This window comes from Uloborus diversus, chromosome 3 (assembly GCF_026930045.1).
Source record: "Uloborus diversus isolate 005 chromosome 3, Udiv.v.3.1, whole genome shotgun sequence".
NCBI lineage: Eukaryota > Metazoa > Arthropoda > Arachnida > Araneae > Uloboridae > Uloborus > Uloborus diversus.
The window spans coordinates 63957598-63985332 of NC_072733.1; the positions used below are offsets into that span (position 1 = coordinate 63957598).

Here is a 27735-nt window from a genome sequence, read left to right on the forward strand (position 1 = left end):
TTATGCATTTCCGCAAAACTTTTCATGGCTGTTTGTCTGGTTTATGATCTGAACCTAAATTTTAACTAAAAATAAAAGTTAATATTAAAATAAAAAAATATTTTCCCACAAAATTTTGGAAAATTTTGATGATAACTTATAAAATTTCAAAAATAAATTAAATAATTTAAAAAAAATAAACAAATGTAGCTTCAAATCATAAAACTAAACCAGACAAGCATGCACAAAAAGTTTTACAGAAATATATAAAAAACTTTCTGAGATATATATATCATGCGCGCAAAACGAGAAACCTGAGAAAACGCAACTCGAGAAAAAGAAGCTTAAACAGCTGCTGTTAACATAAATCTCTATGGGGAAAGTATACGCATTTTTTCGATAACTTGAAAAGTTTTTTGCGTATGTTAATAAATAAGGTATCAAATTGTTCAGAATGAAATTAGCCATAACATATATTTTTTCCAGAAAATCGAACATTTTGAAGGTTAAGGGTCCTTAGACTCAAACACTCCCGTATTTTATCGCCGTATTTCGTATATTGGACTTCCAAAACAGAAAATAAAGAAATTGGATATGAAAGCTAAACAGGGAGTCATGGTAGGATATGCGTTTCGTAGGAAAGGTTATGGTAGGATATGCGTTTCGCAGGAAAGGTTATAGAATTTGGGACTCCGAAAATAGCGAAGTGACAAGATTTAGCGCTGAATGTTAAATTCGATGAAAATGAATCCTGGGCGGGGAAAAAAGAAAAAAAAAAAAAAAAAACAACAGGAACGGGAAACAGAGGTATACAGTTTTATTTCACTTCTGAGTAAATCTGAAGTAGAAGAAGAATATCCTGAAAATTATAAAATAGCATGTTGTGAGAATTAAATGGGTTAAAGAAATATCAAGGCAAAGTATATATTGACACGACGGTTCTAAAGTCGAATCGCGAAGGCGAGGTTTATTGTTCTGAAAATTGAATCTGACCCAAAATATTTTTATTTGACTTGTGAAATAATTCAAGAAAAGTATCAGATTCTGATGAAGACAGGGGGGATAATTCAAGTAAGCTAGAAGCTAACAGTTCCGAAGATGTAATTTCTTCGAATTTGAAACGAAGTTTTAGAACGCCAGAAAGTGAAGATTGGCAAAGCGCAACAGAACAGATAAGCAGAACGAAATAATGCGCTTCAAGGCCAGACTGGTAATTTTAGGTAACCACCGGCTATGGGGGGGGGGGGGGATACTTTTCGCAAGTGTTCTCTCCAGTAATTTCCATTCCATTGGTTGAGTCCTTCTTTTCATTTTCTGTGTATAAGCTGCATTGGGTCCATTTCCAAGCAGATGTTTGGAATGCTTATCTATATGCGGATTTAAAAGAGGAGATTTGTGAGACAACCTGAAGGGTTTGTCGATCCCTGAAATCTAAATTTTGTCTGTAAATTGAATAAATCATTGTTATTCTGATACAGATTAAGCCTCAAATCACGACGACCGGATTCCAATGCCGGGGAGGGGGGGCGCTTGTAGTGTTTTTGGATAGGGTACGAATAATATGGTGTACATTCAAACAAAAATGCGTAGCACTGTCAACGATGGAAGCGGAGTATATTTCAATTAGTGAACAATCTAAGGAAGTTATGTGGATCAAAAAAAATTTTAATGAATTAATTGGCCACGAAAAGAGTTCAAAATTTTAGATTGATTAATAGTACTTTGCACTGTGACAATCTAGTTGCGATCGATTTTTCTAGTTCTGCAATAGAAAATTGCAGAACTAAGATGAATGTGGGGTACCATTTCCTAAGGAATTCGATTGACAAAAATGAATTTGAAATAAAATTTGTTGAGAAACTAAAAATAATTTAGCTGATTGTTTCACAAAACCTTTCTGTAGGGAAAATTTACGTAGAGCTTGAATTGCAATGACATATTTTTCTAGATTTTTTTTTTCTTTGAAATGTTTCAATTAGTCCACTATGTTTAAGTTATAATTTGTGCACACAAACGAATGGCCTATAATATATTTTTTATTTTTTATTCATGTCTTAAAATATTTCCTTTTTTCCGTGTGCTGGCGTGCCAAGAAGGGGGGAATTTGCTAGCGAATATTTTGTTCCTGTCCCTCCAGCGCACGGAGGAAAAACAATTGTAGTTGTTTTCATTTTGAATTTGTGCCCAGTGATACGGTTACGGTTAGGTATTTCGGAAAAAATTCCGATTCCGATTCCGAGTCACAACTGACTACAACTGTATTTATGTCGAGGACTGCATACTAAGTGCCTTGCCTCCATTATTTTTTTATACCGATAGATGGCAGCACCATCACCGGATCGAACAGTTAATGAGAATTTAGAACTAGACCAGGAGCTAATAGCTACCTGGTGCTAGCACCCCCAGAGGTATCGTTTCACTTGGAGGACATTGAGACCACGAGCATATTTAACGTCGCCCAGCCCCCTTTAATGACGACGGTGGATATTCGACCATCGAGATTCGAACTCAGGACCCTCCGGCCCCGAATCCGACACTCTACCGATCGGTCAACCACGGCCCCGGAAAAATTTAAACTATAAATTTCATTCTAGCCGCCTGAATTTACTTCATTTAAATTTATTTACTAATGCAATATCATTTCTTTGAGCTTAGTGGTATGCAAATGTAAAGAACTACGTAACTTGTGACCAGAACTGAATGGAATAATGGGTTGTCTTATTTTATCAAGATGGCAGTTAGCGGTTGTGTTCCGCTTGGAATTTCAAAGAAGTCTCTAGTCTGAACGATGTTGCGATGATTCACTTAGTGGCACGAATGCTGGCAACAGAAGTTTATAAGTATCTCTTTTCATTTATATTTTTGTGTTTTCGGATGCAATTTTTAATACCAATGCTTTTGAGTTTTAGAGCGTTGTTAGCCACTGCAGCCTATCCTACGGTCTGCGTGCCATATTGGGCCCCTTAAGCTGATTTTTGTGGCCCGTTGTCAGGTTCTATGTTACAATCAAGAACTATGTATTGGAATAAGATAAACTAAATTTAATTTTGTTTTGATTAAAATTTGATCGGTCATACAATTCATTTAAGTCTGAATTTTTTTAATTTGTAATTCAATATTAGATTTTACGGGTAGTTGAATATTATCACTTTAAGAATCAGCAGAATATAAAAATTTCTGTTGCTAGAGCTAAATTAGACGTACAATTCTTTCATTATTCTTTAAAAAATTTTCTAGTAAATTTTGGAACACTGATTCTTTGTTTTTACATGTTATTAAAATCGAAGGAACCAAAACCGAATGTTAAAAGTACGATGTATTACAGCATATAAAACTTTTTTCGCATATTCAGACTTGTGTGACACTTATCAAACAAAATTATAGATTTTTTTTTATTGTAATGTAAATAAAAAGCAGTTATTTTGCAAATGTTAGCATGTTTAAATCTACAGTTAAAAGTGGTGCGGTCTTCTGGCAAAGCATTTTCAAGAAGGGAAGCATTGTTTACAACAAGGACGGCGGGCCAAATGTGGACTTACAAATTCTTAATGATTAGAACTGGCCCTACCAGATTTACTCTTTTTTTGACATGTTTAACAATTTATTATTTTGTTAAACTTTTAACTCTTCTGACCGATTTTCATTTTTTAAAGAATTGACTTTAACTAAGCCATCTTGATTTTGGGAACATGGAATTGTTTCTTCAAGATTTCAGGTAAATTCTGAAAAACTTAAGATAAATTGTCTAAATCCTCTCATAAGAAGTGCTACTTAAAAAAAAAAAAAAAAGTCGCTGGTGGCTTAAATGGGGACATCGATAGCTGTTCAAAACGGGGGCGGGGGGGAGCCGTCCTCATTTTGAAAGCCATTGAATATAAATGAAACATCTTAAATTATGCTTAAATATTGAGACATATATGAGATAGATTGTTCTTACGGTATTATTTTATTTCAACTCAAATGACTCTTTTGTGTGATTCCTTAGTACTTAAGAAAAAAGCTCCAACAAATTAATTTTTAACAATATAATAACACAATTGTGGAATAAAATATATGAAAAAAAATTTCATGGATCAAAAAGTTTTGTTTTATGGAAAGGCTATAATTGTTCTTAAAATAACGCTTCAGACCATATTTTGCAATTTCCTTCTATTTGTAATTTTTCATGTTTGCAATCTAGCAATGTATTTTTGTAGAAATGAAAGAGCGCCACATTTTCTCCTTTAACAGGTGTTTATAAAATATAGAGATGGGGGGGGGGGCATTGATCTATTTTGTGTACAATGAAATTAATATCAATAAGACATATATTTAGCAGCAGTTAATTATTTGTACGTAAAAGGCTTTTATATTTCTTTACTTGTCACTTTTCATAGCCTAAAACATTATTTTTGTTGTTGAAAAACTTTAGAAAAGAAACACAGATTTCGTTTGTAGGCTGATTTCTACTACGTACATACAGAATCAATTGCTTTACTTTTCTATGTTGTTCTTCAGCTGTAAAAGCATTGATTTCGGCTATGAAAAGAAACAACGATAGGGGGGAACCCTTTTTCATAAAATTTATAACTATTTAATTTATGGTTTACTGCTGTTAATTTTACTGTACAAATCATTTATAAAACCGTATACTACTGCTTTTTAGCACAGTGCAGCTGATTTCGCAGCATATTACTGCTAACTTTGCAGTTTGTTACTGTTAATTTTGCAGGGCAATTTCATTAAAAAACAGTAGATTACTGTTAATTTTACATATTATCTCTGTTAAATTTACAGGTCAATTCATTCCTAAAACAGTATATTACTGCTACTTTTACAGTTTGATACTGTAAGTTTTACGGGGCAGTTTCATTAAAAAACAGTATATTACTGCTAATTTTACAGTAAATCATTGTTAATTTCACAGGGCATTTCCATTAAAAGACAGTATATTACTGCTAATTGTACAGTTTATCGCTGTAAATTTCACAGTAAAAGTCTGTTATAAGACAGTATATTACTGCAAATTTTACAGTTTAGAATTGTAAATTTTACACTTTTTCTTTGGAATGTGAGCTGCCAGTATTATACTGTAAAAACAACAGTTTATTTTTTGCAGTGTGGTCATTCTTTAAACTGGGGTTTCTGATTTAAAGTTTAAATAACTAAACTTCGATAAATAAAACAAAAAACAATTTATTAAGTAAAACTAGTAAGTAGTTTAACTTTGAAGCATGTCGGACTTATCTTTCTATAACATTTAATTTGGGTAACATAATTATTTTAGATCCAATAATACGTACAATAAGATGGAGTAATAAATTTAAAATCAAGAACAGGTTTGATGAGAAAAGCGAAACTACTTTTTAAACGCTCAGTTAATTTATTTTCCTTGTGATTTGGTAATCTTGTTCCCAAAGCAGAAAATGTCCAAATTATTAAGAATTTAAACAAAAAATGCGCTTAACGATATTTTCAAATATTTGTAACCTCCTCATCAAATTAATAGTTGTAGTTCATCAGACTGAGAAGAGGCATTATCAGAAATTGCATCCAATAGGATAAACTTCAAAAATGCTCTGTAAAATTCAAAATGAAGGGGAAATATTACATTTATATCATAAAAACAATGCTAGGCTATAGATTTGAATGCTTAGAGGAGCATGCTTTATTTCGTTGCATAAAAATAAATAAAATTTTCTTGCCTTGATCTGTATAAACAAATGCTTCACATATCGATAGAGGATTTGTGGGAGGGTCTTCTAAATATACGCTGACAAAAGCACCAGGCATTGCGGTTGTGCAAGGCAAAAACAATGGACGACCTTCCTCTAAATAAACATAAAAAGTTTAGTTAACAAACATTGTGCAATAAAACCCATTCACTAATCAATAATCAGTTCCAAACTACTGCCAACTTAGGAAATAAAACAGCAATGAAGTCTTGCCCTTACCAATAAATCCATTGTATTTATTGCAAATCGGATTCACTCCCAAATCAGGTCGATTATTGCCAACTCGAACAACAATAGTTGCTGGACGATTATTAGCTAAAAACAAAGATAAAAAAAGAAAAAGAAACAGTTTTTACAAGTTATTTGAACAGAACACTTTGAATAAATAAGTAGGACATAGTATTTAAAACATACTTACAACAGCAAGATGTTCCGAAGTCAAGCCTTACCAATTGAACCATGTAAGGCTCAAGCAGATTAACATACCACCAAGGAGCACGCTCAGTCTGGGTCGTGCTACAGGTATCTGCATTAAAGAAGGTACTTGTGCTTCCGTCGATCGCTTTCTGTGGGATCCCATTACCGAGAAGGCTCGATTGCATCGGTGCTTTTCCCACAGCAACGTTTAGTACTGGAAATAAAATAAAAAATTAAAAAAAAAAGAGTTTTAAACTAAGTCAGTTATCAAATTACATTGCTTTCGTCCAAAATCAGAAACAATATTTAATGGAATTATGGTACAGTTTCAGCGCGCACGTTTGTATAATTACTCATGAAATGAATCTGAAATATATTTTTTAAAACCTGTTCTCACCCCACTTCCCTGCTTTTTCATTTTAAATACAGAAAACAAAATGTTCCACATTGACTCGAGGGGGAAAAAACATATTTCTTTGTTTGAAATATATTATATACTGCCGTGGGCAGAGAGAGAGGTAAAGAGCAGTAACTGCACATTTTTCAATTTTCTTTTTTTTTTCTCTTTTAGTTTTCGTTGAAAAAAAAAAGCGCGAAAAAACTTCTAATTCCAACATGTTCCTTTGATAAATTAAGATTATATATTCAAATTCTTGAAGAAAGACGAAACCCTAACTTCTGATATGCTTTTATGTCACAAAAAATGTGCAAAGGTGCGATACAAATCATTTAAAATTATAAAGCAATAAATGTTTCACAAAGCATTTCAGTGGCACCACCCAATGAAATTCTCATATTACATAATTTTTTTAAATCTCACCATAACATTTTTTTTCTTTATAATTTTTGCTTGCTAGTGTGAAAACCATACGATTGTCAACGAATGTACCACAAAGTTAAAATAAAAATTTAATATCAAGTTCATTAAGATTTCCCTCAAAAAACATCCTTTGCATTAATTTACAAAGTGATACTCCTGCTAACAAATTCTCCTTTGTTAATTTCTTCCCTTCCACTCATTATCCAAAATGTATTTCTCTGATCATCTGACCTGTAAAATGTTTTGGGAGAATTTAAACCATTGAAAAGTCGTTTCTTTGTTATCCTCGATAGCCGAAAAACGCTTCTAAGTATAGCTTCTAATCCTCGTAATCTAAGCGTCAAGAATGAGGCGATACAAGGTTAAGGTCGCAATACACCAGCTCTGCATCATTTAACTCGTAGGCCATTGATTGTCCTTGTAATAGAGGCTGCCAAAACCGGTTACTGGTGATGGGAAGTCTCCATAGGAGCTTTAATATAATGATTTGATTAAAGTGCACAACTAAAATGAAACAAGTACTTAAACCGAAGATTCTTATAATAAAATAATAAATAGCACCATTATTATCGATTTTGATGAATTTGGCTTTCTCGATGGGAAGTGAATTTCTCTTGAAAAATCTGTACCACTTGACTTATAAGTAGTAAAAAGAATTCGGTTGGTTTTCGTATCAACGTTCAACAATGAAATGTAGCCAAATGAAATGAGAAATATAGTAAGATAAATAAATACCATTGTGCTGAATAGTAAAGTCAGAACAAACAACGTAAGTAGAAGCACAAATTTGTAAATTACAGCAGACACGTGTTTCGGCGTTACAGGGAACGCCTTTTTCAATGCAAAAAAATACAAAAATTATTTTTTTGAGCTAAAGTCCAGGACACCCCTTATTTTTATTATTATTTTTTTTTAGACTTACTAATATTATTATACTGTAAAAGTTTTAGCTTCTTACTCAATTTTTAAGCGGGTGCTCAATGACCCCTTAATTTATCATTAGCCGTAGTATAGAAAATGCTACCAGTTTAGAAAAATTTAATTTCCCAGCTGTATTTTTGTAAATAATTATTTTAATGCAATGCATATGCATATTACCAGTGCATATTATAATATGTAGCATTGGTTTTTCAGTTCAATGAGCTTTTTTACCCCCCCCCCCCATACGCATGAAGTTTGAGGGAGGGGGTTGAGCACCCTCTTTCAGTTGAAATAGGAAGCTAAAACTCTTCCAGTATATCCACAAGTTTTAAAATATTGAGGGGTGTCCCATTATCTAGGGGAAAGTTTTTACATGTATTTTTGAACCACCCTATTCAGCATTTTATTTTACTGTATTTCTTAATATATGTGTGAACAAATACTAAGAAAATTAGGTAGAGCAATAATTCCTCCGTTTCCAACTAATTCCTCCCTTTGTTTCAAGATGTATCTTGATATTTGACCAGTTTCCCCTCTTGACCACTTTACTCCACCTGATCCAACTCGACAGTTGAATGGATTGGTATTTTATCGAATTTAGGACTGATGATTCATATTGAATTCTAAGAGAAGGGGGGGGGGGGGAGAGGAATTCAATTTTAAATGCTTCCATAATTGCAAAAGCTTGTTGTTTAAGCAGTAAATGTGTGAACAATTTTACACAACTTTAATGATTTAGTTTACTTTGTAAATGTTAATCAACGAATTTAACAATGGAAATAATCACACATATGATTAACCCAGTTACAAAATTGACAAAGTAATTAGAGAAAGAAAATTATTAAAAGTCATTAATTGCTTTTTTTTTTTCATATGGGACATGCGTCTTTTTTTCTCGCTTCACGAAATAGCTGTCCTGTGCTTTTAATTCAGCAATGTGAAAACTGAAAAAAAGTCAAATTTGATGTCAGTTTACCGTAAAGCTTCTTAAATGCTGATTGAACTCTATTCCCATTATGTAAAGATAAATGCTTTTTCACTATGCTGAGATTTTGATTGAAGTACGTACTCTTTTTTTTGAAAACTGCATTCCTTCGCTTAATTTGTTTAGTTACAAAAATAAAAATGCTTTCCATAATGTAGTTTTAATCTTTCTCTCTTTATTTATCTTTTGAAATGACACTAGCTAGTTTTCGCATACTCTTGGATCTAGAAACGCAGAAACAAAAACTCATTTTTTATAATGATTAAACAAAGAGTCAAAACTAAAAAAATAAAAAGTTCTTAAATAGAAGTACTCATAACGTTTAAAATTTAAAATGTTTTTTGAAATAGAGAAAAGGAAATGATTTATATATTTTCAATTTTGAAGTTGAACTCATCTTAAACGTTTTTCGATTCTTCTCTTCTCTCAACCGCAAGGACATTCGGTTTTTGAGGTGACGCTTTGCACACCCAGGCAACGGGTCATTGCACTTAGCTCAGTTTTCTGCGCGATCAACCATTTAGATAAAGTAATTAGCAGCAATGGTGCCACTGGGGAGATGTGCCCTTTTAATACTCAGAATGGGTTCTATTAAAAATATATGTTAATGATTTAACTAATGCCAATTTATGCGCTATTGGTTTGTAAATCTAAATAAGTGAATGCTACATCAGTTTTAGTATTATGATTGAAAATAAATTTCCTGTTTATGTTTTCGTCTAATTTCTTAGATAATTAAGTTCTTTTGTATTTAGATTAATTAATTTAGCGCAAGATAACATTCCATGGCTTTTGGCAAGCATAAGTTAAACACTATTACCAATTTTGGTAATATCTTTGAACCAGTTTAAAAATTTCTTAAGGTCCACTAATGTAAATTTTTAGCTATTTTTTCTGAAACTGCGATTTGTTTTGTGAAATTTACCTACCCTAGCTAATGCGGAAAAAGTGAAAATGGAATGAGAGAAAATTATAAATTTAGAGTAGTTATTAGTCAAGTACGGCAATAACTATATAAAAATGATGTAGTAACGAAATTTAGGCACTTAAAGAGATTGCTTTCATGTTAAAAAATGTTATAATAGTATTGCGTCGATTTTTTCCCTTTAATTGTAAAACTTGCGCAGGTTTCGTTGTACCACCTTGAAGAAGGCCTTACACACATCCATTACATTCCCAAAACTTAAAATTCGTGCACGTCTCGACTTGACCAATGACCTGCCTGATTCATTAGTTCGAAACTCAAAGTGTTAGTGAAAGGCAATTAGAGTTTTTTGGAAGTCCAAGAGTTATGTAACCCAACCTAGAGAGTACGTGAATCAACGATTTTTCAAACTGTTTGCATTAAAACTGTAAAACTTAATGAACACTTACTTCGAGTTTTTACAAAATCTGACATGGCCAGGGTTTTGTACTGTTTGAGTAAAAACCATTTTAAAAAATTATTAGAAAGAAAAAGTTTTCAAACTCGCTTAGATTTTTCCTTTAGAAAGTGGTGCTGCAAAGCCTTATTACATTTGCAGGTAGCCTCCCCACGACCTACATTGCGTTAACTCAATATGAAATATTTTGGATAAAGATATAACATTGGATATCAGATTAACGTTTTTATATTTTAGTCCATTGCTTAACGCATTAGCATCCAAGGTCGTTTTTAAGAGAAAGTTTTGAAGTTAAGTTTTTATTCATCAAATAAGATGGAGAAAAATAATCGATTTTTTTTTAAAACTAATCTAATTGGTAATAACTTCAAGCGCATAGCCAGGAGAAGAAGCATCTTAAACTTGATGGATGCTAACAAATTATTGCTTTTTTTCTATTTTAATTTAATAAATGAAATATTTATAGAACTTTGAGCCAAAGAGAAAAACAACTGAAATGTGTTCTTTTATTATTATTATTTTAAAGTAACACACATGCAGTTCCCATACTCTTCAGTTTCATTGAGAGTCAATGTTGTCAGTTAAACAATGTTTTTTTTTATTGGATTTGATAATAATTTATATTGTATTGAATAATAAATCAAAACTCAATTTTCGCCAATTTTATTTGAGCTTTTAGATACGAATTATTTAACTTGGATACAAAAATTATTCTAGTTGCATGCTTTCGAAAAAGTTGAACAAATAACTGAGAAGTTTAAAAGCACACAGCTGGCTTGTATGCGAATTGTGTGAATGAAATAAATTTATTCGGTTTTGCTTAACATCATCTCGTGTAACACGATAGTAGCGTAATATCAATTAGGTTAAGCAATTTCAAATTTCAAAACGGACGATGGGTGAAATTCTGTTTTTAAAATTTCAATGAGACGTCAAATTTACGGATTAAGCTGACGTGGTTCTCTAACAACTAAAGCTTTCCTCGAAAACTTTTTCTCTGTAATTTAAGCACGTACTTGCAAATGTGTTTAATAATGCTAAATTCGCTCTTTATGGCTAAATAAATAATACATAATCCTAACTCCTTTTAAAGATATACTTCCTTCTAAAATGAAATCATGTCATAATCAGGATCATAACATAAACTGTACTAAGTAATTTATACAGTTTTTTAAACAGATAATTGGTGAAATCTCGCTTTCGGAATTTCAATGAGACTTCGATTTCTGATTAAACTGACATGGCTCTCAAGTAACTAAAGTTATCCTCGAAAATATTTTTTTGTAATTTTGAATGCTTGTAAATGTACTAGATAACGATCATTTTATTAGTCAATGCCAGAAAAGAAAATAAAACATTAACTCAAACTGAAGATCTTTTATCATTTTGAAGCAAAATCGTGTAATAGGACAACAACGTAATATCAATTGTACTAAGTAATTTATTCAATTTTCTACGCAAACGATAGATGAAATCTTGTTTTCGAAATTTCAATGAGACTTGAATTTCACAAATTATAAGATGACATGATTCCCAAGTAACTATTTCCACGTCGATCACTTAACAGGCCTTTAATTATCATTACAGTAATTGTTGCTCCCTTGAGGTACATTTTATTCAAATCACTTTCCGTGACGCTTAAGGAATGAACTATTTCAGTAAGGCTGTAATCAGAGCAAGTTTTTACTGAGACGTTTGCGCTTTCTAATATGCTAAAATGTGACACCCACTTAATCACAATTTATCAAAAATATTCAAATTAGTTTGAGACAGCTGTTCGACATCGTTACCTAAATATCTACTTTCATTTCAAGGTCTTTGCACCATGAAAAGATACATTGGCATCCAGTAACGAAATGGTCATTGGGTTAGAAATCAAGACATTTTTTATTTGTTTTGATTCTATGAAAATAAGAAATTCATCCCGTAAGGAAAAGACATTATTTCCACAACTAGGACATTTTATTGATTGCAACTGAAGTAACATTGCGCATCCTAAATTATCGGTAACCATATGCAATGTTCTTCTTTAAAAACTTCATAGGTTCACAGTACACTGCCATTGTACCAGTTTCATTTGTAATATTACATTGTAAAAATTTCTGTGTAACCTTAATTCATAAAATCGGGGGAAGCATAGCTGCCTCCATTGCTCAGGAGTAACTTAACTGATATAATTGGAGTAAAGTTGCACATCGCTTGTGGAAGGTTACACCATGGTAATGTAACAATCGCGTAACGTCTCACTAATTTCTGCGTTAGGTTACACCAGAATTTTCTGTATGCTTTCAGAAAAATTGCTTGAAAGTTCACACATTAGCAAAAAATAATCTTTCATCTGTCTTTTTTGAATGGGTATTCATTTTTGATTGTAAGTAGATTTATACTTCAAGTTAGCTATTCGATGGTTTAAATTATCCCGGTATAATAAATGGTAAAGTAATAATTTCTTTCTATACGTTTTAAATTGAAAGTACAAAAATTAATTAGTTGGTTGCTCTACTTAAAATTCGTTATAAGAGTATTAAAAAAATCATGCTATAAACCCCTTGTTTTTTGTTTTCTTTACAGCTTTTGCTTTCAATCATTCGTACTTAATATTTATCAAGTTCATGCTTTCTCACAACCAATATACACCAATAATTCATTTATTTTGATATGCAAACAAGACATTTTTATTGCATTAATAGGAGAAAAAGCATCCAGGACACCTGAGTGGTGTCCAAACCCACAACGCGAGTCTCACAGACAGGTCGCAAAGCATAAGAGTTTTTACCGCTCAGCCACAAAGGCCGGTTTTCGCTTCGCTAAGAAGAGTTTACCAGCCCTGTGCCGATGCTGATATTTACGTGTGCGCTTTGAATTCTACTGACTGCAAGTGGGACGCACACAAACCATAGTGCAAGGTTTCTCCAACAATTTGAGTTTTTTAAACAATAATACTTCAAGAATGTAACATTTTTTTTCATTGATTCTGGTAACCTTACGCAATATTTTTACAGTGTACTTTTCAAACGACTTACATAATAATATAAGTTTCTATCAATCAAGGTCACAGGAAAAGCCATAGAAATAACAAAAACAGTAGTCACCGCTTAATGTGATCCCTTTGGGATACAATGATTTTGATAACAATAACCGAGTTATATCAATAAACGAATCACGGTATTAGATAAATTTATCAATTTAAACCTCACAGTAGGAGTTTCAAAATAAATAGAAGAAACTCATATAATATTTTTGCAATCTATATTTCCATCAAAATTCAATAATTGTATTAAAAACAGCCATCAATTATTGAGTGTTTTAAAAATTGTTTATTATCTTTTTTTTTTAAATCATCCGAGTGGTGTGGTACTGTTCGTTTAAACACTTTCAATGCATTCCTCATTTCAATATTTGTATGAGGTGGCGCAACATCAAGGCATTCTTTACTCGACTCATCAATGACAGCTGTTTTTCCATAAAAGTCTGGCAAAACTTCCAATTATATTATGTGTAAGCAACAGGGATATAATGATAAATTTCCATCTATGACTTTAACTCTTGGGATGATATGTCTGGAAGATTTTCTATCGGTTTTTAGTTAGCTTTTTTTTTTTTTACAAAATCTTGAACGAGCAAAGCAGTTTCTGATCATTTTCTATTTCTCATTCGAAAATTATAAGATATAACGGTGTAATGATCCCATAAAACCATCATTTCAACAAGCAAATGAAGAGAAAAATCGGATCAGTAGATTTTGATAACAATAAGCGATTGATAACATTAACCGCAATCACATTAAGCGGTATCTACTGCATATATTAAAAGATCGACATCAAAACACGAACATCTAATCTTTCACTAAACTTTATATTGTTTTTGCTATTATTTGTTTGAGCCTGAACATATTGTCGGTTTGAGGAAAAACTTAATAAACGCATTTTAGGTCGATTTTGAGGTTTTTGCACATTTGGTTACTAAAATCTGGGATGATAAATCCAAAATTACAGTAAAGCAGCTTCATGAAAATCAAGAAAAAAAAAATATTGCAACAAAAGTTCGCCCACAGATATTTTTAATAACTATTATTTTACATTTTTAAACACATTTCTGGAAATTAATCAAAAAGCAGTTAGTGAGTTTTTCCTCTTTCGACGATATTTGTAATGCTATAAAAATAACACCGATAATGTGAGTCAGGTAAATGTGATTCAATGAACCGAAAATGCTTTGGGTTGCCAAAAGTATAGTAAAAATATTACACAAAATTAATCCCGACTAAAGCAGTAATTTTTCTAAAATTTTAACTACCTTAAAAATAAAATAAGTGTTCAGAAAATGCAATTTTCTGGCTTGAAAAAGTCAATAGCCTTGTAAATATCCCATTTGGTTGATCCACCACCAGGGGCGTGCACAGAAATTTTGAGACCCGTCAGAAATGACTTTTTCGGGCCCCTATCCATATTTTTTACCTTTACGTCCCTACACATATTTCACCCCTCATTGTAAAAATCTCGGGCCCTCTTCAGGCTCGGGCTTGGGACAACAGGTATCTCCCCCCCTCCCCCGTGCACGCCCCTGTCAACACAATTTTCAACATTTTGCAAGATTTCGGCTTTCAAAAAGCTTTGGTTCTACCGAGCTTTTACCCGCCTTTAAGATAACTACGGCAAGGTTTCTCATGTTTGTAAGGACTCGACTACTTTAATAACTACACAACTTAATTAGAATTATCAAATGTCAAAATGTGTATTAATATAGAAAGCTTATTTTCAAACGTACAAGTGTGTGAAAGCTTATACTCCAAGAAAAGTTAAAATAATAAATCATTTAATGTTTTTATCCATAGTTTATTTGTGATCAGAGAACCATTCATATCTTCTTGCAATCAACTGGAAGCTGTTACTTAAATGGCTAAACTAATGTTGAGCTTTTCTGCTAGCATGAGCATTAAACGAGCATGTTATCAGTAGCGTCACGAGTTACCGCTGTCTGGAAGGTTTATTATCTTTGCATGGCAAGTCAAGCAAAATTGTTAAGACTCTATTCACCAAAGAATCCTTTTTGTCTTTAGAAGGAAAAAAAATCCTATCGTCTGAATTTAACGTTCCACTGCTTAAAGGAACTCAAGAAAGCATTTCTTTTTCATGTTATGTTGCCGTTTCTACCAAATTAAGGCCAAGAAATAAAATTAACACTCTGTAGTGACATTAGATGCAACAACTTACACGAAGTAATGAGTTTTAATAGGGATTTCAACAAAATTGAACAAAAAAAGAACTTATGAGCAGGGCCCGATTAACATCTGAAGTTAGGGGAAGCTAAGTCTCATTTCAGGGCCCCCATCTTTTGTTTTCAGTATTTATTTTCTAAAGATTTTATGCACATTGAAACCAAACTCACAAATGCTATATGTACCTATTATTCCCAAAAACAGCCAAGCAGACTTCCAAATAAAGTTTATTCCCCCCCCCCCTCCTGACGTATTGAACTTTTGTACACTACTCATTTTTTCTCCCATTCGCAGCAGATAAGTTGGTGTTTCAAATTTATCACTTCATAAAATTTATCAAATGTCATAAAAGTATATTGTAGCACTTAGGGGCCAATTCCACAGATGAAAATAGATTACTACGTTATTTTATGAACTGTGTGCTCACTTTTTAAAATTCATCCAAAATCTTTATTCAACGAGTTCCAAGGTTTGAATGCAGTAAAAAATACATTCAAAAACAGAAACTGAGAATTTAAAGTCATTTTTGGGCCCCCTGTTAATTTTGAAGGGAAGCTCAAGTTTTCTGAGCCTTTTGGGTAATCAGGCCCTGCTTATGAGTGCAACGTGCGTTAAACGAATCAGGAAAAGTACTAATTCTTTAGAAAATCATTAAGGCGCAAGTTATAGTATTAGTACGTCTGGAATATAAGACATTTATAACTAGCTAAGAGAGTTTCAATTATTGAATAACGTCTGTGATTGTCGTATTAAGTTACTGGAAAATAATGAATTTAATATTAATATTTTAAAAGGAGATCATTACAATCATTCAGGTATCTTAGAGCCATTCCGGATAACTTTTCGTTACCTCATAGTTTTTATATTATAATATATTTTAAAGTCATAAAGAGCCGTAAATCTTATTTTATGTAGAGATCTTTAAATACATAATAATAATGACGTATAGCAGACTTTAATTGTAAGTATACAGGCGAACCAAATGGCCTTTTAATATTCTACTACGGGCAAAGCCGTGCGGGTAGCGCTAGTAATGAATAAAAACTTCTCAAGTAATTGCAGTTATCCAAAATTATGAAATAATAATTATAAATACCTTTTAAAATGAATTGTTAATCTCGCATAGTCATCTTATCATTTAGGGTAACTTAGTGTGAGAAATGAGATGTAAACTAAATGAATTTATGAATAGAGCAACTTTGAATCACAGAAAAAAAGTATAAAAAAAAGTCACATTTTTATTTCACAGCATAAAAAGATATTTATAATTTATTTTATCGCATACACTATTGCAGTGTAGGACGAGAGCTTTCAGCAACTTTAAAACAACATTCAATAAAAGCAACCAAACAGTAATTTCCCCGATTATTTTGCACAAATACATGTACACTGAAACAATATCAAATGGTGCAACGTTAACCCACGTGGTTCAAAGAATTACCCTGAATGACTAAAATGCTTTCGTTCTATTAATTAAACTTCCAAATTTTATATTTTACAAGTGTAGTGTTTAACATTTTATTAATGTTGAGACTTCATTTTTTTTCAGAAATTATTCGTTTGCTTTGTGATCGTTTTCTATTATTTATAGAAAAAGGAGTACTTGTAACGATTAGTATTTGCAACGTAAGCATATGTAACGATTTGTTTCTAAATGCTTTTAAAATTCAAACGAACTGGATTGTTATAAGCTAGTAAGTAATGAAAAGAACTTAGTTTGTAAAAGATAATGAGTTTAATTCAAATTGAGAAAATTTTCATTACTTGATGATATATTTTGTATTTGTTACTGGTTTGTAGTGCTCCAACTACGCTATTTCGGAATTTTCAGCCTGCACATCCAAGACAAAAGAAAAATCAAAAAAAAAAAAAAGAAAATTAAATAAATTAAATAACAACATTTAAAAGGAGAAATGAGGAAGTTAAAAATTATGTTTTCAAATTAAGCTTTTTATGAGAAGTTAGGTGCAATAAAGAAAAATGCCAGTTTCTTCATGCTTGTTCCCAGAAAATTTAAATAACTTCAATTTCTCAATTTGATGATACATTTTACTAGTCCGGATATAACTGCAATGGATGTACATGCTCCTCGATTCAACGATATCCTTGATTTAACGATAACTTTTTCCAGTTCCTTGACAATCGTTCAATTGGGGTTATACTGAATTAATAGCTTTAAATTCCCTAGCTATTTTAATAAATTTTCGCATTGAATGTCACAGAAGAGTCAAAACCATATTACTTATTGAGTTTCACTAATTACCAGTCGATAGCTGTGATGACTTTTTATATTCGGAGACCTGTCACCAAACATTTTTTGGGGCTGCTTTTCAAAACAGTTACCAATGCAAAATATTTATCTATTATAGTGCCTAGTTTCTAGGCACTATACCCCTATAATTGTTAGAGCTTATCGGAATTGCTACATTTGCGACATGGTAAACCACGTCCCTGTTCGTTAATAAAATCTATTCAACGAATCATCAGCAACAAAGTTATCAAGCAATTTACGCATTAAGAGATGCTTCTAAGCTTTTGGAAACTTACTGAATCACTTAAAAGGAAATAGTGAGTTTGACAAAAAATAAAAAATTCAACACTCAGAAAATGAGGCAAAATTATCTGATCAAAAGCTTAGTAAATGATAACCAACACTTATTATACGTATTAAAGAAGTGCCTAGGATCAATTTGTCTATCCAATAAAGATACTTTCAATAGATACAGTTTATAAAAGGAAATTAGGAACTAGTTTATTTTCCAACTTCTTAATGAAATTGAACTTCCACTGGTTACAGCGTGCAATGACTTTCTTTCTGTTGAAATCATGTTTATCGCTTTTAGAATTTCTATGCTTCAAAGCATAACAAAAAAACTGGTACATTACAGTCCGGGCAAAATTTTTTGGCTTATAGCAGACTCGGTCTTCATAATAAAGAACAGAGGAAAAATACTAGCTTCTGTCTTGATTTTTTTTTCTCTCCATGGCGGAATAAGCATCACGAATTCGAAAAGTCTCAAAACTTCAGCTGGGGCCAACAAAGTACTAAATCTTAAATCCTGGTGTGATCAGGGCTTCGATGTGATCAGGGCTTAGTTTCTAGCAAAAAAGAAGTTTAGGTTCTGTCACCCTCATTATTCAGAACTTATGTTCATACGAAAGTAGACTAAAGTTAGTCAGAGTTCAATTTAATATGTAAAATTTCACCGAACAAAGTAAAAAAGAACTAGAGGATCTGCGATTCCGTCAACTCCGTGGAAAATTAGACCATGTATGTCATGCAAGTGTTGTACAGAATAAGCAAGTATTCACTTTCTCGATTATTATTTGAAGTTTGAGTTAACGACTTACACCTATGTGATATTGTAGGTGTTACGAAATAAAATTCTCATTTATACAGAAAGAATCTGTTAAAATATCAGATAATTTACATTTATATTTAGTCAGTAATTTTATACATTACATAATACGTGAAGAAGTATGAAGATCATATTCTACAGATAAAACAGCAAGTGCTAACCGATAATACCGAGCAATTTACACAAGTGTGAATTTTGTTTCTTTTCGATTTTAATGATCTTCTATCGTCAAACTAATTAATGAGAATATGAAGACTCAAACTAAAGGGCATGATTAAATGCTATTTTCATGCAGTTGAAAAGTAGATAACATTTGTAATTGGCCGTGTTGATGTCGTTCTTCAAAATAAACTGGTGATTGAAGCACTGAAATCAACCACAAAATGGAGAAAAGGAAGCCGAAAAATACTTTTCACTTCCTTCATGGCAAACCTTTGCGGAAAAATGTCGCCGAATTCTTTTCCCCAGTTACGGAAGGTCAAGTTCGAGGCTCACCCATTTTGTAAAGCAGTAACTTTTTTCTTTTTTATTGTATGATAACCTACTTTGAGAGCTGCAACTTCACCCAACTTCGTTCCTGCGACGTTATCCTCCCAGGTTACGAGGTGTTTGAACGGCGCGATGACGTGGGTTAGTGATTTTTTGGAGGCATCTCTTTCGCTGAAGATTCAAGCAATAGAGAAATGATCAAATCGTGCGATTGTTATTTACACCAAACTTGCAAAAGACTGAGCTTAGCTTTTTGTAATTTATAACTTTTTATTTTAATGTTTAATTTGCTCCGGATAAGATAGTATAATTTTATTCTTGAAAGATATTCTAACCAATAAGAACTCGAGTAATTGGTTTGATAACTCTTATCTTTTTTAGTAGATACTATTTTTACTCGACTGCGCGTGCGCGACGCAAAGGAGGGTAATGTGTTTCTCAGTCTATGTATGTATGTCCGTTTCTATGTGGCGTTCTAGGGGCTAAACGCCCTGGTAAATTTTGGTAATTCTTACGTCAATCGATTTGTCTTAACCTTGGAAGTGTCACTAAACACAAGACAGTAATCAAAATTTACCATATCAACAACCAGATGACAAAATATGGCAGTTCGAGATCGGCGCACGTTTGGTGTCGCACGCTACCTGCGTGCGAAAAATGCAGGCAGTTTTCGCTGCCTAATTTTTTTTGTTTATTAAGTCTACTAATTGGGATCTTAATGGCCGAGTGGTCTAAGCGATTGCTTCTCCCACTTGAGGCGGTGGGTCAAGACACCGTCGCTCCGGATGTACTTTCCCCTCTTTCTGATGTGAATTCTTTCATGTGTTCTTTATTTGTATTCTGTACTGTAATAAAAAGTATATTATGCGTAACGAAGGCAAGACACTCAGATTGTAGTCCTCACCAAAATAAACCCGTGCAATAAGCACCAAAAGAAAGAGAGTCAGTCTACTAATTCGATTTTCATTTCTAACATGTTGCATTTGTTTTTGCCTTGATTCAAGGGACTGAGTTTCGCGACGTGTACTTTCTTGAGAGGCTTTTTTAGTTTTGCGAGAAAGATTTGACTGACGACGTTTCCTATTTCGCGTCATCATGAGTTATACAGGCTGTTTATATAGCTATGCTGTGGTTGACTTAAGTTCGCGCATTTTTGCCGAAGGTCCAGCCCATGTAGCTTTAAGTCGAGTTAGGTCCCTTAAGAGACTAATTATCAGTAGTTTAGACCACCACAAGTTACTTAATAAACCTCACGATACAAACAAACTCTCCCAATGAAATTACAAGGTTGCGAAATGTACCGTCTTATAATCGTAATAACTAAGTCAATGAAAATTAACTAAAAAGTGTAAAATAAAAAATTATTAAATAAAAACAAAAAACCTGACTGCGTAAAAACCAAAAAAACTAAAAAGAAAAATGTATAAGCCCAGTAGTTTAGAATGTCATTTAGTATTACTGAATAACTACACCGCTGAAATAGTTTTGTAACCGTACACAGATAAGACAAATCATAAATTCAAAAGCAGAATAGAAGGATCAACAGTCGGGGCCCATTCAAATTTTACGGGTTTCCTTGAATCAGAAAGGAATGGGCCTCGACTGTTGATCCTTCTATTCTGCTTTTGAATTTATGATTTGTGTTATCTGTGTACGGTTATAAAACTATTTCAACGGTGTACTTATTCAGTAATACTTAATAACATTCTAAACTACTGGGCTTATACATTTTTCTTTTTAGTTTTTTTGGTTTTTACGCAGTCGGGTTTTTCGTTTTTATTTAATAATTTTTTATTGTCAAAATTCCGAAACTGCACTAGAATTTTTAATTAGGGGAAAGTAGTGCAAAATCTCACAGACAATTAAAAGAGACCCCTCTCGTTTCTCGTTATACGTGCTATTATCCTATGAAAAGAATATCATTGCGCCTGCATCATTGTTTCTCGCTTCTTGATATAGTAATAAACAATGAGGGCTGTGCGTGAGCATCTCCAGAAGTATAAATATACATTAATGCTATATTACAAGCGTACTTGATTTCATTCTTAATCTTAACTACATCTGTGAATGTAATTTGAATATACATAAATAACACAGAAACATTCGTTTTGCGACTCATTTTCTTGGAAACATGCGGTGCTTCCAAGATTTTTTTTTATTTTTAAATTTAGAACTTTAAATTTTTTCGGAAATTTTGCTCATAGGGCTGAGTCCGATACTCAGTTTTACACCAAAAAATGAGTGAAAAAATTGTAATATTAGAAAAAAAAATTATTGTATAGTATATAATATGGTTGATTTCAATTTTTTCTGAGGGGGGGGGAGGAGTCATCATGCTTTTGAACTTTTCACCTTATTAGCGCCTCAGAAGAATGTTAATGGTTAATATAATGCTCCCTTCCCTTCCAAATGAAAATAATGGCTTTGAAACGGTCGAAAACTGAAAAAAAAAAAAAAAAAAATGTGTGATTGTGTGCGTGGGGGGGGGGAGGATTTCCAAAAAATGTGACCTAATGGGGAAAAACGCTGGTCATGTTTGGATTCAGTGAGCATTTTTCATAAGAATCAGTACGAGTCGTGTCACAAGCATTTAAACTTTTTCTTTTTTTTTGCCTCGCAGTTTTATTAAAGTAATTGCTATAAAAAGCAATGGAAGCAAGTGCCTGTTGGCTGTTTAGTTTAGGTGTGAAATTTTTTTGAAAACGTTCGGAGTTTTTTTGTCGAATCGTAAGGTGATAAAGATCCTAGTTTGTGTGTCTGAAAGACTAATACTTTTGTATGGAGTAAATAAATGCCTGAATTCAGAGTATTTAATTTAGGCTAATTTGAATTGTATGAAGTTTCAGCAATGATGATGAAAAAAAAAAGTTCGATTCAACTAACATATTGGATAAAGAGACTACATAAAGTAAAAGAAAGAAAATATAAAAATGCAAATTGCGATGGTGAAAAGTGCGATTGCACATAGGAAGGACTGAACTATTTGCAACAGTTTCGTAGTAAAACTGATCGAGTCAAAATGACAATGACATTTACAAATTCAAAATTTAGAAATTTGAAATAAATCTTCAGTTTAAAAAATCGCAATTTTTAAATTCCTCCTATATTTGGCGTTTGAATTTTTCATGCATATTTCTCATTAAATAAAAAAGCGGGGGGGGGGGCGGAGGAAAAAATGTTATGGAAAATTTATCTTGATTTCACGTTGCCTAAGGTAAGAAATAATTAATCCACACTCCATTTAAAACATTATAGTTTGTAAATCAGATTTTTCTTTCAATTAAGTTTTATGACTCATAATATTTCAGAACACCTTGAGCAAAAAAATAAAGCAAATATCGCATAAATAGTCTTCATGGCAAAAGTACTGGAAGGTTACGGCCTAAGGATAACGTTTAACCTAGTTTGTGCTTATTTTTCTTACACGGTTATTATATAATCATCACTCTTCAAATTGAAATAGCGAATGCTCAATGGTACATCCTCTAAAGTTGCAATTTTACTTTCTTAAGTAATCAATGCAACTAACACAGTTAACAGCAAACTACACTAATGACAGAAAAAAATACTTTCCCGGTAAATTACATCAAATTACGCATTTGGACAAATGTCGGCAGATCATTTAAAACGTATTCTTTACAAAGTGCTTAATTTCTTTTACCATTTAAGAAAATTTAAATTAAACGCTTCACGCGTTCTTAGTCAAACCATAAAAGTTTTTTCACATTTAGAAAGGGAACTGATATTAGTGTCTGCTTAAATGAGCTATTTTTCTTGCTTTTAGAGCATCATTTCCTTCTCTTTACGGTATTAAACACCACCTTTTTCAAAAGGTCATAGTCTGAAAAAGGCTACTTCAGATACTTAATTAGTCTTTAACAACCGAGTTCTCGTCGTTCCCAAAGTGTTATTGAGCCTTTTTTCCTACACGGCTGTCAACAACCGGTTAGTGTTGCAGCTCAGAAATTCAAGTTGAGTTTCCTAAAAGTTTCCAAGCACTCCCGCTGTTGAATGAAATGCTTGAGTTGAGCAAAACGTACTTGGGTAAACTTAAGAAAAGCGCTGAACTGGATCGCTCTTATGGTAATAAGCGGAAGTTAGGTAAGGCAGATAGGTGTTACTGATTTATTTTAGCAGATGAAAGCGTTGTTTGTCTTTATATCTCCTATTTGTCTTCACACAATTTAACGCATGGAAAATTTCTTCACCTAAGCGTAGATGGCTTGTATTTTCAAGTTCACTCTCAACGTTTTCATATTATCAAAACATTGTCGACCGGTCACGAAAATTCTTGTGATTTCCTCGTTTGATCAAATAACCAAGGTCTGACACCAGGCGCCTGGTTTGCCGATCGACTAAAAAGAATACTTTGGCGATTAGTTCTTTCCGAAGGAGAATCTTTCAGAAGCCATCTTTTCTTTTAAAACCTGAGAAATCATTTTATCTGGCAGCAGAGCATTTTTCGAGCTTTTAAGATTTTTCAATTTTGCCTGTCTGCAAACAACCGCTTATGAGTATCGCCAGGGTTGTGCAATGTACTCAGGTAACTCTCACGCCATGCCTTATATTTTTTCGTGAACTTCTTACCGTTTCTAAAGGTTCATAATTCCTGATTGACTAGTCTTCGAACATTTTCACTTGTGTTTCATCATGAAATGACCATTCATGTCTCTCCGATCCACCATGTCTTAAACATAACAGCTTAATATTTTATGTATTGTGATGTTCATGGAGAAAACACACAATGTCAAATTTCGTGTACATTTTCTCAATACATATTTGAAGACAATGTTTTGTAGAATGATTCTTCAATATTTTTAGTCTAGTACTTCGGCAATTTCTTAACTTTTCTAAATAAATATTGAATTTCGTTTCCTGATTAGAGCATAGAAATGCTCCAATGAGGAAACAAATTCAACCCTACATGATATACGATGCCAAAACAGCTAAGGCAGTAGCAACAGAGACAATAGATGATTTTCTTTTACACTTAATAAATAATAATCTGCAGATCCGTGGCCCTTTTTTTTTCAATGATTGAAAGGAAATATACTCATTCGCATTTTTACAGGAGTTAAATTTAAATTGGGGGATTGAAATATGCTAAAATAGTGAAACTTATAAGAGTAACAATTTTATAAGGCGTGAAATACGTTTGAACAGGCTTTAAAAGTATCTCTGGTCAACTGTGAAGCAAGTCTTTAAAGTAAGTATAAAAATATTTCATTGATAATAAAGGTGCATTTATAATTATAGGAGAAGTTTTCTAAAGAATCGACTATTTTTGAAAGCTACTAGAAGAAGTTTTCTCCCTTAGCACCACCAAAGCATACAGTAGAGTTGTGTAAAATCGTTAAATCTGACAAACAACTAATGTGCTAAAAATATTACAAAAATTTAAACATTTGGTTAAAAATTAAGTACAATGGTAAAAATTGACGAAACGATTTTAGAAAAAGTAGTTCCAATTTCAAACTCAAGAGAGTCTACGACAAGTAAGTACTGATATAACTGCAATTTTTAAGGCAACAGTTGCATTTTCTTTGAAACTTAATTCAATGCAACTAAAGTAATAATTTCAATTTATGTGATAATTACCAACCTCGATAAATTATTATCTCTATTTGCAACAACCTGTAACAAGCACTGGGTTTAGCATTACCAACACTACTGGGTCATTCTACTCTTCAACGAAAGAAGTCCGTAGTTCAAAAGTCCAATTGTAGTCGGGGGCATCTTTCCAAATATATTATTTTGCTCTCTTTAATGATTTCCATTTTTTATTCTATCAATTAATACGGCCATTATTTATTTTTACTGATCTAAACGTAATTTACTTATAATTTATAGCTACGTAATGAACCATGAGGCTTAGATAAAGAAGTCCTAAATTGAAACAAAATTTATAAAATTATCTTTCAATTTTTCAGAAATTGTGTTTAGGTTCTGAGAAGCCGAGAACAAGTGGTAGAGAGAGTGAAAAACTAAATAAAGTTTTTTTCAAAAACAACCATCATATATACATGTAAACCAGCATACTATTTCACAACCTATCTTTTTAAAGTTTTACATGTAAATGCAAAAACTTAAGATATTTAACCGATCTTTTAACGTTCTCACTCACTCGCTGATCTTATTTTTGTGCGTGCAATTGAAGTAAATTTTATTTATGTTTACACAAAATCAGTAAAAATGTGCTTCAAATTACTACTTTTCTCCATAATTAGTTTCTAAAAATATCATTATCTAATTCATTAACGTTCTAAACATTCGTAGGATGAAGTCAATTTAATGTTTCAATTTTACGTACGATTTTAATTGCATATCATAGGAATGCTTTTTATACAGTATTAAGATTTATTAATTGAGAAAGAGAGAGAGAGTCTACTATATATTCGATTAATAGTACTTCCCGGAAAGAAAAGGCTTCAACAGTACCCAAAAGAGATATTAAGCTATATTTTACTATTATTATTATTTAATCTCAAAGCCGTATCTTAATTTCGAATTCTGAAGTAATAGCTTCTATTCATGGAAAGAATTTATGGTAAAGTAAGAATGCTAAAAATAGTTATTTTATTTACCATTTTGTACAAAGAAAAAGTTTTTTACTCTCTAAATTTGTTACTTAAGTTATCATTTCGCAGTATGGCAAAATTTCATTGACTAAATTTACAATTTCATTAATCGTTTTACACTTTGAAAAATCTTAGTGACTAATTTGAAACTTCCATTTTTCTTAGCACGGTAAAGATTCCTTCTTCCTTTATCATTTTTCTCGGTAACAATAAATTTTATTGAATATACCTATCAAATAAAAAAATGTGCTTCAATTTCAGCATTAAGACTTTGAGGCAATAAGATTTTCTTATTTTCTTATGCGAAATTTTTTTCAATTTCTAAACTCAGAAAAAATAGAAAGAAAACTATTCAAACTAAAAATAAAAACGTATAAACGTTTACACAACCTTTTAAAGATTATCATACACGCTATTACCTTAAACTTCAATTTGTACTTAATGGCTTTGACCCAAATCTAAAATAAGCCCAAATATATCTTTAAAAGAAACTTCTTAACCTTTTATAGTATCCAAAAAACATCATTAATGTAGCTTCATTTTCCTCGTGTCAGTATTTTATTGCTTCGCAAATGTCAGATTAATGATTTCTTAATAAGAATGTGATCAGAATGAGCCATAAAAAACGAATAAAAAAAACTTTGATGCAGATCTTTAAAAATACGAAGAAAGAAGAAATTGTGACAATCAGAAGTAGATGAATCATGACGTTTATGTCACACGTGATTTCCAATATCAATAGTATTTTCCTTTTATCCACGCTTTCTGTCCAGAGTTTATTTATAGTGTGAAGTTCAGGCTTTCTGCTCCAAATACTCCGAAATGGTCCAAGTCTTCTTTATGTCACCAGAATACCATCTCCTTAAAATGTATGTCTTGTTATGTGACAAATTATTGGTCGAGATATTATCGTTTGATTTCTAGGGTTCCCAAATTCATCTATCTTTGGCTGATCATTAACATATCGCAAAAATGTTGCCCACTTGTGCGAGGATGGTTAGTTGGTTAGTAGTGGACTGTGCTAGATTGCCAGAGAGAGCAGAGAATTTGAGAAGTTTCCGGCAAGACTGTTTCGCATCTTCACGCGACAATGGGTTCTCTAGTGGACAAAAGAAATTGATTGCCATTGGTCAAGGACGAGTGCGTAATATGTCTTTATCAGTTTGTGTTCTAACTTCCGTTTTTAGTTGATCATTGAGCTAAAATCTAGGCCATGTTATTGAATAGCTTATTATAAAGTATGATTTGTGGATGTTGGAAAATGTATGTGAAGTATGCCACACTAACCCACTAAAGTGAAGAATTTACTTTCATAAGTCGGAATGTATTTATAACCAACGATCTTTCTCGCTAATTGTAAATAAGTATATTACTCTTTCCTCATAAGTATAATTACTCTTTCTGTGTAATTTCATAAACAAAATCAAAATGACACGCATTCACATACCACTTGCGTAAAATCACTTTGGGACAAACATGTAGACCATTCATTACGTTATTGGGCTACAAGTTTGTATCGAAGCAGTGTAATAGTGATAGAAAGAAGCATAATTTTCGGTGGTTATTCCTGAATTTTTGAGTTTGAGAAAGAAAAAACAAGAATTTCTCTTGTTCTTCTGTGCCTATCTTCAAACTAAAACCTGAATTGTAAAGCTGAAACTCGGAACTTTTTCCATAACCATTCCATGTTTAAGCATGTCTTTTAACTTTGCCCTTCTAAGTATTTAAGTGCACTTTTACATGTTCATAGACTTTTAGGTCACCGGCACACTAATATACACTTCTGCATAAAAAGATTATTGCGTGAGAATTGAGGACTTGTGAAGAATTTTGTACATAAGTATTCAAAAATTCATGCAAAAAAAACAATAAA

The 27735-nt window shown here is 32.3% G+C and overlaps 1 protein-coding gene across 1 annotated transcript in view; it reads right to left on the minus strand.

Moving 5' to 3' along the window:
• The window catches only part of LOC129218772 (uncharacterized), an 81504-nt gene that overhangs the window by 36440 nt on the left and 17329 nt on the right, over positions 1–27735 (minus strand). Inside the window, exons 3-5 of the mRNA XM_054853095.1 lie at positions 6112–6324; positions 5913–6008; positions 5664–5789 (exon numbers count right to left, since the gene is read on the minus strand). Coding sequence (XP_054709070.1) covers positions 5664–5789; positions 5913–6008; positions 6112–6324 — 435 coding nt within the window. The remainder of the gene's footprint in view (positions 1–5663; positions 5790–5912; positions 6009–6111; positions 6325–27735) is intronic.